General features: G+C 39.0%; 2 protein-coding genes across 9 annotated transcripts in view; both read right to left on the bottom strand.

Moving 5' to 3' along the window:
- The window catches only part of PGAP1 (post-GPI attachment to proteins inositol deacylase 1), a 51,127-nt gene extending 39,828 nt beyond the window's left edge, over window positions 1-11,299 (bottom strand). For 2 of the 3 annotated variants that reach the window (XM_042808535.1, XM_042808534.1), the window contains exon 1: window positions 2,916-3,112. In XM_042808535.1, coding sequence (XP_042664469.1) covers window positions 2,916-3,068 — 153 coding nt within the window. In that variant the 5' untranslated portion in view covers window positions 3,069-3,112. Of the gene's footprint in view, window positions 1-2,915; window positions 3,113-11,214 lie in introns of those variants that run through there. The other variant, XM_033010915.2, reaches the window with a different exon arrangement.
- The window catches only part of ANKRD44 (ankyrin repeat domain 44), a 148,811-nt gene that overhangs the window by 1,397 nt on the left and 132,350 nt on the right, over window positions 1-15,064 (bottom strand). For 4 of the 6 annotated variants that reach the window (XM_033010913.2, XM_033010912.2, XM_042808530.1 and 1 more), the window contains 5 exons: window positions 14,615-14,760; window positions 13,681-13,763; window positions 12,409-12,491; window positions 11,215-11,306; window positions 4,144-9,021 (listed from right to left, as the gene is read on the bottom strand). In XM_033010913.2, coding sequence (XP_032866804.1) covers window positions 8,756-9,021; window positions 11,215-11,306; window positions 12,409-12,491; window positions 13,681-13,763; window positions 14,615-14,760 — 670 coding nt within the window. In that variant the 3' untranslated portion in view covers window positions 4,144-8,755. Of the gene's footprint in view, window positions 1-4,143; window positions 9,022-11,214; window positions 11,307-12,408; window positions 12,492-13,680; window positions 13,764-14,614; window positions 14,761-15,064 lie in introns of those variants that run through there. The other 2 variants (XM_042808532.1, XM_042808533.1) reach the window with 2 other exon arrangements.

The following is a 15,064-nucleotide window of genomic DNA, read 5'->3' as shown; positions in this document are numbered from 1 at the left end:
TATTTCAGTTGTTTCTCAACTGCATCTACAGTAAAGGTGATTTAGCTTTAATTCCCTGGCCTGCCTATACACACTCTTTCCCTTTCCCTGTTTTCCTCTGTCTCTCCTCAGCTAAAGACTATTCCCTTTCTCCCCTAGCCTTCAAATTGTTTGCCATGTTGGTTATTTGCAACCTCTTCTTATGTTTGAAATATATACTTAAAATGTATATTCTATAATATATAGACTATATTATGTTATAAAAATACAATATATTTATAACAAAATACACAGAAGGAGAGTGTGTGTTTAATTCTTTCACTAGGAACAAAAATGGTTAAGCTTTGTTCAGGGCTTATGACTTCAGCTAATCTTTTCAATATTCTTTCTTTTTTCTCCATCATCTCAGCTTTCCAACTTCACTGTCCCTTTCTCATTCCTTCCTACTGCTCCTTTCCAAAGGCTTTCCAAATTCGGTGAAAAAATAGGTAATCAGTTTCCACTACTAAACTAGAAGTGCCATCAAGCTGTCTATATGACTTCCTGACAGATCAAATCAGCTCTTCTTCCACGATATCCTGGTTCATTGTCTTTTCAAAAACATTACAGAACATAAAATTAATGAGCTGGCCTTCTTTGGGTATATATCAAAAGCAAAAAACTACACAATTCATGAGAACTGTACTACCAAAATACTGGGTTTTTTTGATAAATCACAGTGCTCAAATATTATAACAAAATGGCAACATGTAACTCCAAAGGAAAATCGACAGACATTGACGTTCCATGACAGTGGTTTTAAATTCTGAATTTCCAAGACATTGGTTATATAATTGGTTGTAATGAGCTGCAGTAACTTTTTACAATGACAATGTAGGTTTAATTTTTCACCCTGATTCCCAAAGAAATCAGGTTTACATGAAAAGGTCCTCATTACTAACTTCCAAATTTCTTACTAAGCTTAGCTGAACAGGACAAGGGTAGGTTAAATTCAAATACTGCAATTATTCTACAACTCATGCAACAAAAGATAGTTAAGTATTAAAAAAAAAAAAAATCCAAACTGATTCCATTACTTAGTATAGCTTGACTGTGAGCTAACCCACAGTGTTAGATGCAAAAGAAATGAAACTTCTAATGTTTAATTGCTCAAATAGTTATTTGTTTTGTAATGTGATATCCAATCCAAACAGGTACCTCTCGCCTGAAATTACTACCTTGTGGTTTCCTACGAATGCCAACATTACAAAGACATTAAAAATGAAACAAACAACCCCTCCAACAATAAAGAGGTGCTCGAAAAGCATAATGCCTTACCAAACCCAGGCAAATTCATAATTTCTCTCCCCATAAAAGTACTGTTTTCTATACAGTAAAATTGATTATTCAGGGCATAGAAATTCTGAGAGGCAATACAGCCAGCTGCAATTTGCATCTCCTGCATGGAGCTACTGCTTACCCTTAAGCCTTGCATCTCTTACCAGCACAACACTTGCCTAAAGGTGCTTAGAATTTAAGCCCTGACATAATGCATAAATACAAAAGATGTGTGGTGGCAGATGAGAATTTCAGGCAACCACCAATAACATCACACATGTTCTCATTTGTAGGCTAACACGACTATGTCAAGGTTAGCAAATGAAGGTTAATATATTAAAAAATTAACTTTCTGCTTCATTACCAATTTAGGTACTAAGGTTTTTTCTTTACTACGCAAGACAGCTTGCCACCTACTTCAAAGCACTTCATTTTTTTGTCCAACACAGATTATATCCTAGACAATACTAAATGAATATTTAGGAACAAATAAATTATGCTTTGGGATGCTTTTAATAGGACAGAAAATCCTGTAGTAAGTATTTCTTTTAAAAAGAAAAATTGTTTTTTAACAACTGCATGCAGCATTATCAGTGAATCTACATACAATCACATATTTAAATCCTCCTGCTATTAATCCATAATACCGTGTCTGGAAAACAACAGTTCCACCAGCAGTCCACTCTCTCAAACTGTTCCAAGATTTTCAAAGAGGTTTCTAAATGGCTTCGTTAGCAAACCATGAGGGACTTCAGACAGATTTACAAGTTCTCCCATACATGTTGGGATACACCACCTACAAAGTGCTCACCGGCAAAGACTTTGCCCTGCTGTTTGCTAGCCTGAGAAACACACTCATATTTGAATCTCTAGTTGTTCACTTTTTTTTAACACATTAGTTGCTTCACACTTTATAAAGTCACAAAAGGATTCAGAAGTACAAGACTTAACCCCTGGGCATTAACAGTGCTGCGAGTGCTGTCAAGAGGACCTGGCCCAACTCTTCCTTTGCAAAAGCTTGGATGAGCTTTGGACCGGTTTTACCAGGACTACAGGTAACTACAGGCACTTACAAGTTAGCAAATGGAAAACTTTCCTACTCGTTTTCTTTTGCACAGGCAGCAGTACGAAACACCTCACTACTTTACTGATAGACAGCTTTTCCCTTCTGTAGCTATCCAAGGTGCACCGTTACACGGCGCAGCCAAAGCAGCACATTTTACCAAACATGCCAAGACAAAACTATTCCCCCCCCCCCCCCCCCCCCCCCCCGCCCCGTTTACAGCTTGCTATTCTACAAAGGCCGCCTCAGCCAAATTAGCTGACCCCAGAGTTACGGGAGCAGGTGGGAGCCGCCCGTGCGGCGGTTCTCCCGCGGCTGATGCCTCCGGGGCCGTTTCCCTTCCCCTGTGGCAAGGAAGGGGCGGAATTCCCCGGCGGGCTGCGCCTCAGGAGAGCGGCTCCCGGCTCCCGGCTGAGGCGAGGCGGGGCGAGGCGAGGCGGGGCGGGCGGCGACGCCCTAGCGGGCGCCGAGCGGCGCGGGGCCGCCCCGAGACCGGCGGGCTCCCACCTGTTACACCGCCGCCCGCTCCCTCAGCGCCTCCCGCCGCCGCACTCACCAGGTACTCGGGATACTCGTACATGTAGGTCATGCTGCACCGGTTCTCTTCGTAGAGGAACAGCACGTCTCGCACTCCGAGTAGCGCCAGCGCTGCCAGCACCCCGTAGAAAAGCGCCACCAAGGCGGGCAGCCGGCGGCCCGCCCGCCCCATCGCGCCACTGGAGCAGAGCCCCGGTTCCCCCGCAGGCTCTCCGCGAACACAGGCGGAGCGGGGCGGGAAGCGACACCGCCCGGGAGGCGGGGCGGGAGGGCTGGCGCCACAACCTGGCCGCCGCCGGCAGCGGGAGGGGCGGCCGCCATCTTGGGAAGGTCCCGGCGCTTGGCTGGCCGCCGCTTCCTCTGGCTGAGGAGGGTCCGTCCGCCATGTCGTGGGCCTGGGAGCCATTACGGGGAGGTCAAGAACCTCCCCACGGTCTTCCCCTAGCCGGTAGTTTGCGCGGGGAACGCCTGTCCGCCATGATAGGGAGGTCGAGTCACGGCAGCGGCGCCGCGCCTGGCTGAGGCAAGGGAGGGTGGGCTCCTTCCCCTCGCTCCAGTCAGCAGGCGGCGGTGGCTCACCGGCGTTTGCGGGCTCCAAAAATGCCCCCTGGGTGTCTGGGGGCGAAGATTTACCTCCCAGACCCCCGCTGGCGGCCGGGGCCGGGGGTGCCGACAGGAGCCGCGCCGGAGCCTTGCTGCAGTTCACTTTGCCGAAATTAAACCTACAAACCCCACAGTTCAGGCGCTTTTAAGGTTCCTGGCCTGTTAGCAGTTTAGTCAAAACATCCCTAAAGCTTCAAGCACTCAACACGTAAAAGACGTTGTTGATGATGGTTGGTGTTAGTTTGGGGTTCGGGAGGGGGGAGGGGAGCGGTTTGTGGGTTTTGGTTTTTGCTTTAATTAAGTACTTTTAACAACTTCCTATCTTTAGGGACTTTTCCTCTCTGGGTCTTAGTCTCTGTGGGACTGCTGCCGCACCCTGATACGTGACACACCCGTGATCCCTGGTGTTGCTCATCAGTGAAAACTTAACAGTAAAGTAATGATTGACCAAAAAAAAAAAAAAAGTCAATCCCTCTAGCCCCCAGTCTACAGAGGAAGCAATAGTAACACGAATTTACTAAAACAAGGGGTAATTACATATGAGGCTATTACAAAGTAGAAATAAATGTAGTTGCATTTTCCATCATCACTGCTAAATACTTAAGCCTTTCCTCATCTTTGAAATGAAACAAAATATACTCAGCTTTCCAACAGTATTTGTACCATTTTTATTTGTAAAAATAACCATCTGAATGCATTGCAAGAGTAGTTTACAGTTAGGGTTCTTCATTACATTAATACAGCATTCAGTAGTTGAAAAAGTTACTAAACTGTGCTTGAGAAGATTCAGGTTGAATTCCAAGTCATTCAGTGAATTAAGTCTTTTTCCTCATTTCATATGTGACATTTACACAAGTCCTTAAACTTCAATTTACAAAAGCAAACAATACCGACAAAACCCCACTGAAACCATCAAACAATATTTTATATTGTTTATTACAAATGTTATGCAAAATATAACACTGGCACCAGATTCGTATCACCATGGTTTGTAAAGATATATTGCACATGCTAAAGCAGAAAATATAAGACAAAACCTACAAAACGTAAGATATTGGCTTTAATATGTAGATCACTGCATAAGAAACGCATAAAATTACATTTTATACACACACTCAGATTGTCACTAGTTTAAAACGCCCTTTCCTATAACACTGACCTAAGGTTTACTTTTTGTGTAATAAGAAAGCATTTTCAGCACTGCAAAAATTATACATTATTCATATAGAAATTTAGCATATTAATTTTCATTTCAATGCAGGTAGAACATATGAAAAGAAGAAGAAATGCTTTATACATTCAAAGAAGGTCTGAAATGAAAATTTACTGGTAATATATTGCTTTTATAACACTCAAATGAAAAAAAAAAAAGACAAGTTTCACAAAACATTTCCATAATACACAAATATAAAAAGGCACTCTAATATTTCTTACATGACTAAGAATAAAAATCACAATTTTTTTTTTAAAATCATCCTCAAGATACATAACCAAGTTTCTCAACAGTACAATGGATAAACAATTCATTTCATGTGTTTGTTCTAATTCAATCATCTGGCAGTTGTTTACTGCATAAAAGTACCAAACACATTATGGTGCCCTTTTAGTAGCGATGAACAGAAATCCCCTGAGCTATTTCACAGCAATTTCAGGCAGTCCGGAGGTTGTAACTCAGTATTAATGAGAGACACTCATCTCATTTATGAGAGGAACCCATCCTGCTATGGATTCCACCTGCAGCTGTGGTTAAAATACAGGAAGAAACAACCCTGCTAATACACCTGGGCAGACAGCTGCCCCTCCCCAAATACCCTTTGCTTGGTGCAGACACAGAAGTCGTCCACGCACTGTAAATTGCAGGATCCGGGGTTAAGTGCAACAATTAGGTATGATTAACTCTACTCTTGTAAAAAGCCCACAGAAAGGCAAGGTGATTATTTACAAGAGTAAAATTATTCCCATGCTTACATACCTGCCCTAAATTAATTTCTACATGTGATAAATTATGGTACAGATTAATGTACTAGCATACAAAAAAAGGGATTCTGGTAACTCAGGTGAGATGTGGGATAGGCCAATACCGAGTACTTCCAAGTGTCTTGCTTACGACAGTTTCCTCCTAAATACAGCATACTCAAAAGATGACTTTCACAATGCCCTTAAGATGCTAACAAATCATATGTTTCTATGATTTTTGAAATATGGCATACTTACATCATTGTTAGTTTACAGAGAAGTTGAATCAGTAAAGTTTAGATTCGGTTCCTAGATGGATCCAAGTAATTCAGTAACCACCTATGCTTCTATAATGTTGTATACATCATTAAGATGCAGCAGTTGTTGGACTACACAATTACCAGAGTTATAAGATATTGCAAATATACAGAAATATTTTCAGTAACTCTGTATGGTAGCAAGTAAAAATACTGACATATTTTAAATGCCTGCTTAAAATAATACAATATCCTTTTTGTAAACAGGACTGTTGTTTGTGGTTTGTTTTCTTTGTTGTTTTGGTTTTTTTTTTTTTTCCTAATGAAGCATCAATCATGTAGGATAGCATAACTTTGTGTATTTCAGGGTGAGACTTATAACTAATCCTGCCAAGGAGCCTACTTACATGTCTGGTTAAAATAAAATTAAAAAGCTGATCCTGCTGTTAGACAGGTGGCAGGCATTTCCCATTGGCTGATTTGTTTTCAATGCCATCATTCCACATTAAGCAAAATTTGGGATTTCTATTCATTTCTGAACAGACGCCACTGAAAACTTTAACAACTGATCTCTCTCCTCTTATTTCCAGTGCTTAAAGTAAGGTGGTTATTGCTATTCTGCAACTTTTAAAAGCAAAAATGTTGAGAAAAATCAGTCATAAAAATGTTATTCTGTGCAATTTCTGAGCAGAAAACCAGGGTTTCAGATGCTCTGTCATTCTACTGCAGAAAATACAGTCTTGAGGGAAAATAAATGTTCACCTTTAGAGACACTAACCCTTATGATTTCTTGTGATGAACTTCAGAAATTTTTTAATGTTCAAGGAGACAATATTTAATTTTACCTAATGATCAAGGAAACGATATCTACTTTTAGCAACCCAAAATAAACTTAATATATAAATATTTTTCCTAATTAAAGAATTGGAATCTGCCAATACATTTTTAACAATTCAGTGGAACATGGCTAAAAACTGCAACTAAAATAAAAATCCATACTTTTCATTTACCCTGCCGAAAGCGTGCACTGAGGAAGCTCATCCCCTCATCCCAGCACTGATGTAGGCTTGCAGACAGCCTGAGCGTGAATCACGGGAACTTTAACATCCTGACTCCATGCTATACTACCTTTTCCCCCATTTGCTGTAGCTGTACAGTGTTCTCTCTCGTGCCTAGCAAGGGCTTGGATCCCTTTCTTATGCTCTTAAACGAGAGAAGGTGTTTTGCTTTCTGCTTTTTACATATAGAGCCTGTGGACTTAATCTTTGCATTCCATGCAAGATGATGGGCACTCTCCCAAAGTGCATCAGCCCTTCCCTTTTCTACTCAGGCCATCAGTCTTGCCTAGATTCACATTTCATTTTGCATCATGCCAAATAGTATGCACAAATGCTAACTAGGAGAACAAGCCATAGTTGTTTTTCCTGGGCATTTGTTTCATTTCAAATAAATATAAACAGATTTACATTAAAAGTATATGAACATATTCTTTAGTCTGGAAAAAAAACCACCTGTGGTCAACACATCATCAGTTACAAATGTCAGCTTGAAACCTGCGTCATAAAATGTAAAATTCACTCAAGACTACTCATTACCTCAAAAGTTTGTATTTTTACAGTTTAGAAAAACTACTTCATTATGCCACTCACATTTGAAGAAAAAATAAAAGTAGCAAAGTCTTCTATTTAATTACTGAAGCATTTTGGTCCTCTTGGTACAGCTGGCTAGTTCATGATAGCTTTTTGTGATTTTTTGTTTGTTTTTGTTTACAAAGTCTCATTCTTCCTTTTGTGTATCTGTTGCAGATGAGGGTCGTGGTCCATTTGACCTAGAAACTTTGGCAGAAGGAGTAAACATATTCACAAAGTTGACATTGCTTTAAAAGCTGGTGACAATAGGCTTTTTTAGCATATATCTCCAATCCCCTGCACAGTACACTGCTATGTTCTCTGGTGTTTGGTATTTCAACTTTTGGTGTTACGCTTTCATTGCTTTACCTTTGCACTGTTAATCCAAACACTGGCAAAAGTATTTTAAAATTCGATACTGTTTACAGTAAAAATAAGTTATTTAAGCATAGAAAAGGAAAAAAAAAATCCATTTAAGTTGGCAAGTCATTATAAACTTTCACATACACCTTTGTCTACACCTGATTTATTTTTTTTCCTCTCTCTCTTTTTTTTTTTTTCTCCTCCTGGTACCATTACTCATGGTTAATGGCTCAGGTGACAGAAACGTCTAATGACCCTAATTCGGTAGTGCAAATAAATTGTACATGTTTGTGCTGAATTGAAAAAAAAAAATAAGGGCCAAGTGATTTTCACTTTACACAAGTGGTTCCACTAATGTCTGAGGGAAAATATGGAGAGACAAGTAGAATTTGGCCGTAAGAGTTAATAACCGTATTTTTCTAATTGTGTACTGCAACTAAGAACTGTAAAAAGTGCCTTCTGTACGTTTAAGTGCTTAATACACACAGAATGTAAAAGGTTTACATTTCCTGTAGAAAAGTAATACAGGCAGTTTTAAAATTTACAAATTTACCTTTGGTTTGTATAAAAAAATTTATCTAATTAACAGAGCCCCTGGAAGCAGGAAACAGACAAACATAGGAAAGGGTGATGCTCAAATCTGTGAAGGCTACACTGGAAATATGTTTGTGTACTAAAGGTACAGGTAAAACATGTAAGAACTTTTTACAAACAGTTCCCTGTTTATTTGTGCTGTCAAAAAGAAAAAAGGCATTTTCTCTTTTTCTACTTAAAATAAGAGGTAGAGACTTTCCACGGGGGCACTTAGGGCCTAAAGAAAACATCAGGAAGCTAAAAAGCTGCAGAACACTAATGGGAATATGTTCCAGTCGATCCCTCCACCTTTGTTATTTCAAGGCTTGATTCTCATCAACACTACAAATCTTTCAATGCCTACTTGTCAGGAATAATACCAACTAAGAATATAGCCGTGGGATTTGAGCTGTTGAAAAAGACAGAAAATAAAGCTGAAATGAAATAATAATGAAAAAACGGTTCTGAATACCAAACAGTCAAAATGTTTCAGAATCCGAATCATTTTCATTGTACCCATCCTCTGTTCCTATGTTATTACTCAAGGGCTTATTGTAAGAGTTAATGCTACTCATACTGGAGCCATCGCAGAGATGTGTCCTGCCCAAATTGTCTTTTTTAAAACAAACGAAGTTGAAAGCCGTCACTGAACTGGAAGGAGAAAAAGGCATCATGGTAGCCAAAATGAGTGCCAGGCAGTCAGCCACGTCTTTGTTAGGAGCGCAAGCCAGGGCTGGCGTATGACCTGGGCACAAATGCAGACAAGGCAATGGTTAGTACTAAGGGTACCGAGAATGCGACTGAGCATTCCTCATATACATCTCTAGGTGACTCGTAAGCGGGAGATGTATGTTCAGTTACAATCATGCCAGGCAACAGGGGTATGTTACTTACTTTAAATTAGACATGCTGGGAAAATACACACTTTATGGAGCGTTTAAATCACTGTGACCACAACAAGCACTATTTTTTAAAAATCAGGCAGCAAACAGACTTCACAATATGAATAAAAGCACCCGCTAAACACAGTTCTACAGCACAGACGGTGTGATGAGTACAAAACATGGGGGGTACAGCGACAGGGGCAGAAACTGGCTTCAGTTTCTGTGCGTATGAACAAGACTCATTCTGAGAACAACGACTTCCATTAGAACATAAAGTATAGTAGTTGAAAAATAATTTGAAGTAATAAGCAAACAGTTTTAAAGACTGATCATTTGAGTATCTACTCAACTCAGAAAGTAATTTGTTTAGGAATTAAATTAATAGAGAAAAGAATTAGACCAGTGCACGTGGTACATGTATTGCAGGTATGGCTATGTGGATGTTTAATTACCCAAATTAACGTTATGTTAGAAGAATAATGACTATACTCAGAAAGCATGGCATACACTTTAAATATGAAGTTAATATTATACAGATGTCAGTAAAACAAAGAACTGAGTAGCTATTAAAAGTTTGTCTTCACCGCAGTTTAACTTGGCTCCTGTCCAAGCGCTGCCCCTAAAGCAGCTCTTCACACACGCAAATCTTGGAAACCAGCACGCTGATCATACCTGCTCTCTATACATTTTGAAGGCTGCTGTGTAGTACTCCAGCACATTCCAACAAATCTTCCTTTATGCTAAGAGCAAACAAACTCTTTTGCAGATGGCAGAATCTGAAGCACTGCAGCACTTGTAATCTGAGGCAATGGCTGCTACTGATTCCTACTGCCTCAAGTAAGCTGAGAGTGCCTGCAGTGTAGGTGAGTTTGCTGGACAAATGTGAGTACGGTTTTGGAGCAAACCACCCACATTTAAGCACTGACTGCAGTGAGTGCATACCCAAAATGGAATTCCCTCTTCCACTGAGTTCCAAGCTGGAATATTCTTTGGAGTTGTGCTTATACTAAGGTTGTACTTAAATTTATCTCTTTTAAACTGCACATGCAGTTGTTCCTAGAAATATTAAACGTGTATAAAATTTAACCTTTATTCTCCTTTGTTACATACGTGCAAATTAGCTGGATCAGTATGTACAGCTTTAACAATAAAAACTGTGGTTAGAAGATAGTCTGGTTCATTTTTCCGTCCCCTATCTCTAAAATTAGGTTAGGGCCAGATGAATTCAGTGGAACTCATTCATGCAAGTGTATCTAAGGTAGCATGTGGTTAATAGTAAATACTCACCACTCAGTTCTTTTCATCCATAGATCTCAAATGTCTTGCAACGGTGGGTAAGTATTATTATTGTTACTTTACAGACATGGGAAGATGGAGGTACCGAATTGTTACATTAATGCCATGAAGTCAGTATTGTATGAAAGACCAGCTTATTTCAGGAAGACATTTTTGAAAACATTAATTATAGAAGCACAGCCCTCTATGGGCTTTATAATGTTTAGGGAAGGACTTCACTGAGGTCTGAAACAAAATTACCAGATTTATTAACTAATCATCTATTTTATGAGGCAACAGTAATTTACTTGCATCTTGGATTAGGTCTGACAACTGGTAAGCACAAGCTTTGCTCTCAGAATGAACTAGCACACAATCAAACATATGTTGATGGTTTTCTTCCTACCCATTAAAACATGCGCTGATTGAATGCATAATCCTTAATTCTTCTGCAAGGCGTCAGAATTATCCGGTGCCACTTGCATGTTTAGGAAATTCAAGTTACCACTGCACTCAAGCATTAAAAAGACTAGCTGTTGACAGTACATGCAAAATGAACAGTAAAAGGGACCACTGTGATGTTTAAAATACATTTTTATACTCAAGAAAAATAAATAGTATCTTGTTTTAATAGGTACTCACACAGCTCATTGTCTGTTCTTGGAAGGATAAAAGCATCAGTGATGTCTATCATCAGCTTTTAAGTCTATTGCTTCAGTCTGCTGTAAAATTACCTGTTAGGTCCTACTGAAGATTGTCAAAGTTTATTATTTACTTACCATTTTCATCTACTGCTAGGACACATGCCCCTTTGGCTAGCAACTCTTCAACCACCATCTTTAAGCCGTTTCGTGCAGCAATATGGAGAGGTCTACAAAAACAAAAACTAAATTCAATTTCAGTTTAAAACAGACTTTCTAAAAAAAAGTTAGGTAATGCTTAAAGCATACTCAGCATCAGAAAGAGAATGTTTTCCTTCTTTGGATCATTACAATTATATTGTAGGCATTGAACTACATTACAGTCTTTACAATAATGCTCATGTTCCGCATCGTGCTTGCAAGACAACTATAATTATCTTTCCATACACAAAGATTGCTTAATACTTTCCAGACTAAAGGCTTTCTTTAAAAAGCTCTCAATTTCCCACTGTTTGCAGCACACAACTGACATTTAAAAGAAAAATGAATCTAAGACTGAAGAAATGCTTTTTTTCCATCCTTAATTCTGGCTACTACAGACTGCTCAAAATACTTGCATTGCCTTTTTATCCTTGAATACTTGATTGTTAATCTGTTACTGTTAATCCAAAATAAACAGTACTTTGCTCCTTTCCTGGGCCAACACCCAGTGCTCCTGTTTGGGGGAAGCTAGTGGGACAGGAAAAATAATTTCATATTGGAAGTGGGGCAGAAAGGGCTAAAATGGAATTAATTCTTCCGCAAGCACTAGATGATCTGCCACCTGAACTTGTGGCTGGATCTTCTACTGTGGGATCCGCCCATCCCAGTCAAACATTTGCAGCTGGAGTAAAAATATTGATGGTTCTAACTGCTGATAATGTATGGTATGGAAAGGAGCTGCACGTAAAATATCACCTAAAAAAAACCTCTGAAAATTAAAAGCATCACCTTAAGTCTAAATAAATTATTTAGATTTAAGGTGAAGCTTAAAAAGCTATGACATGCCAGATGTACACTTACACATTCACATGATTAATAGACATTTTGATATAGCCTTCAAATAAATGACCTCATATATTTTTTCCACCAGACCATGTATAGAATTGGCATCAAAGAAATCAAAAGTAAAAGTGAAAATGCAATACAAATCTGCTCTTTTCAAGGGCAAGCACTCAAAAAAATCAGAAATTAACTTTTTTGTTCTATGAAGAAGTCTGAGATGAATTTGAAATGCTAAATTGGAATCTTCTGGTAAATCAACTGAACTTGAGAGGATCAGGCTATACTTACGTCTGCAATGCATTATTTTTTGCATTAATAAGGCTCTGTTCTTGTATCTTGTCAAGTATTAACAAGGCACATTTTTCATGACCCTGTAAGTTGTGGAAAAAAACAGTGTTAATTTCTTGAGGAGTCTGAAATTGAGGCAAAAGAAATGTTACATACGAAAGTGAAATTTAATAACTCAATCTGAAATAGAAAACATGCTACTCAGTTTATAAATATACATAGTAGGTGAACTATAGGAGCTTTAAAATACCATTTACAAACCACCACTGCTAAGATGCTTTAGCATGTTTAGAAATTTAAAGATTCACCTGTCTTTCAACCCTCCATTCACGATACATAAATTCACCTCCTCAGCTTCCAGAGAAGATTACTATTTCGCTTCAGAGAACTTTCAGTGGATTATTTATTAGAACTACATAGTAACATAGAAAGAGATGGTTTAATCTCAGAAAGGAATACTATACTTTCTGGGTCTTTAAACACTTTCTGTATTACTGATAAGCTACTGCAAAATCCCTTTGGTGAGAGAGCTCTAACAATGAAATTTTGGAAATAATATGGATCTGGGCCTCATTGCTGATACTGTTTGAGCACAGTAAGTCACGGATGCTGAGCCCACAGCCCTGGCAGGTGAACAGCTGCCTGGAAGACCTTGACAATTCAGCGAGGCTCATGCACCTGCAGAAACTGGAGCAATACTGTCACGCTGGAATCCAATCTGTGGATAGGACCAAAAGAAAAGGCCCAGGAGAGGGAATCCCATGGGCATTTTTTCTTGCAGAAACACTGATAGCAATTCGAATTGAGAGGAAGAAAGGATAGGAAGAGACACTACCGCCAATCTAGTCAATGCCTCTGGTTCTACTGCTACAGAGCATAAGGGAAAATTTTTGATTCCTTCCACAGAAACTGGAGAATAAGAAAAAAGAATAAATACCTTTTTTTTTTTTTTTTTTTTTTTTTTTTTTTTTGCCAGTGAACTTATGTTTAAGCTATTTTTCAGTGAGATTATTTGGTAAAATCTCGAAGAATTTTCCATTGTTTCTCTTAGTTTATCTTCATTGTATTTCAGCTGTCATAAGAGGCATTCATATTTCTCAGTACTAAACTTTGAAACAGACTTGAGAATGACCTTGGAACAATGTTCCCTTTCTCCACCTTAAGTTTGATCATTCCATTCCCATTGCAGATAAAAATTTAGGAGCATAAACACACAAACACATACATGCAGGCTGTAACAAGAACAGTCACATAGACAGGTCTTCAACTTACTTTACTGCTAGCCAAGTGCAAACAGGTATTCAAGTCCTTATCTTTTAATGTCAGGTCAGCCTTGGCAATGTTCACCAAAAAGTCTGAGGTACAGAATAGAAATCAATGAACAAACCCAGTGGGCAGATGAACATGTAAAAACAGAGGACAAAAAATTACTATTTCAATATACATGTCCATACACGCTAATCAATTAAGCTTTGTGATGTAAGCTTTATGAAGTGAAAATAATGAATGAGAGTAATCTTGTGCAGTTGACCATCAAGCAAAGGCAGAGCTAATACCTTAATTCACTATGCCCCAAACTGCCAAACATATATTAATTTATTTAAAAACTTCTCCATTTGCAGATCAGCAAGTTCTGCCTGAATCACCTTCTCCTGAGAAACTGTGGATCCTGCTTTAAGAGGACTAAGTGGATATAAAGAATTCAGGGTGCAGTCTGTGCTGTTGAGGGTAGCGAAAAGGGAATTCTGTTGAACCAGTACAACCCTAATCTGTATGTCTACAGTGTACAGTCTAGCCTGAAAAATCAGCTGCTGATAGCTGCCACTTTAAAAATACGACTTCCTATAACAGAGCAGGGAAAAAAGGTTTACACAATCTTCTCCACACCTGCACTTTTATTGCTTCATAAAATCAAAGAAGTAAACGGGAGAATAGAATTACTACTCCCTTCATGCTCTTTACAATGTGCTCTTAGAAGGAAGTAAGACTCGAGTTTGTTATTGCAAATGTTCACCAAGACTGCTGAGAAAGCAATGACTGAGAAGAGAAAGAGCTTTTTTACAGATGTAAAGGTAGCTTCTTACAGACATCCACACAGTTTATTTTTCTTCTTCCTTAGTTTTCACAGAAAAAAGACTACCTATTTGGGATATTAACTGCAGTAGCACTCGCCCTTCAAGACGAAGAGAGGCAAGGATGTATTTACCTACAGCACCTACGTGACCGTTTTGAGCTGCCATCATGAGAGGTGTTTTCCCTGCGTGATCCGCAGCATTCACTTGCGCACTGTGCGTCAGGAGGAGCTGGAGGCACTCCACGTGGTCCGCGAAGGCTGCCGCGTGAAAGGGTGTTCTGTGGGGAAAGTAACATGACCACAGCTGTTGCTAAAGAATGACAACACTCCCGTTTACTTACCTTCTCAAGCACCTGAAAGTGCAAGACATTTGTAATTTTTTTTTCTGTGAAACTTTGAGTAATCACCAGGGGAACATTATAGTAGCAGCATGTGAAATAAGTTAAATAATATTTAGAGTCTCTGTCCTGGTGCAATATAAACTTTAAAAAAAGGGAAGCATAAGGTAGATGTGATATTGTGGAGAATCTCAGCAGCATACTTAATTTAATGTAGCATACTGCGTAATATGAAAATTAGTAC

The sequence above is a fragment of the Tyto alba genome, unplaced genomic scaffold (assembly GCF_018691265.1).
Source record: "Tyto alba isolate M040663 unplaced genomic scaffold, T.alba_DEE_v4.0 Super-Scaffold_7, whole genome shotgun sequence".
NCBI classification, from domain to species: domain Eukaryota; kingdom Metazoa; phylum Chordata; class Aves; order Strigiformes; family Tytonidae; genus Tyto; species Tyto alba.
Note: the sequence above shows the minus strand (reverse complement) of the source record. Positions and strands in the feature narration are given on the sequence as shown.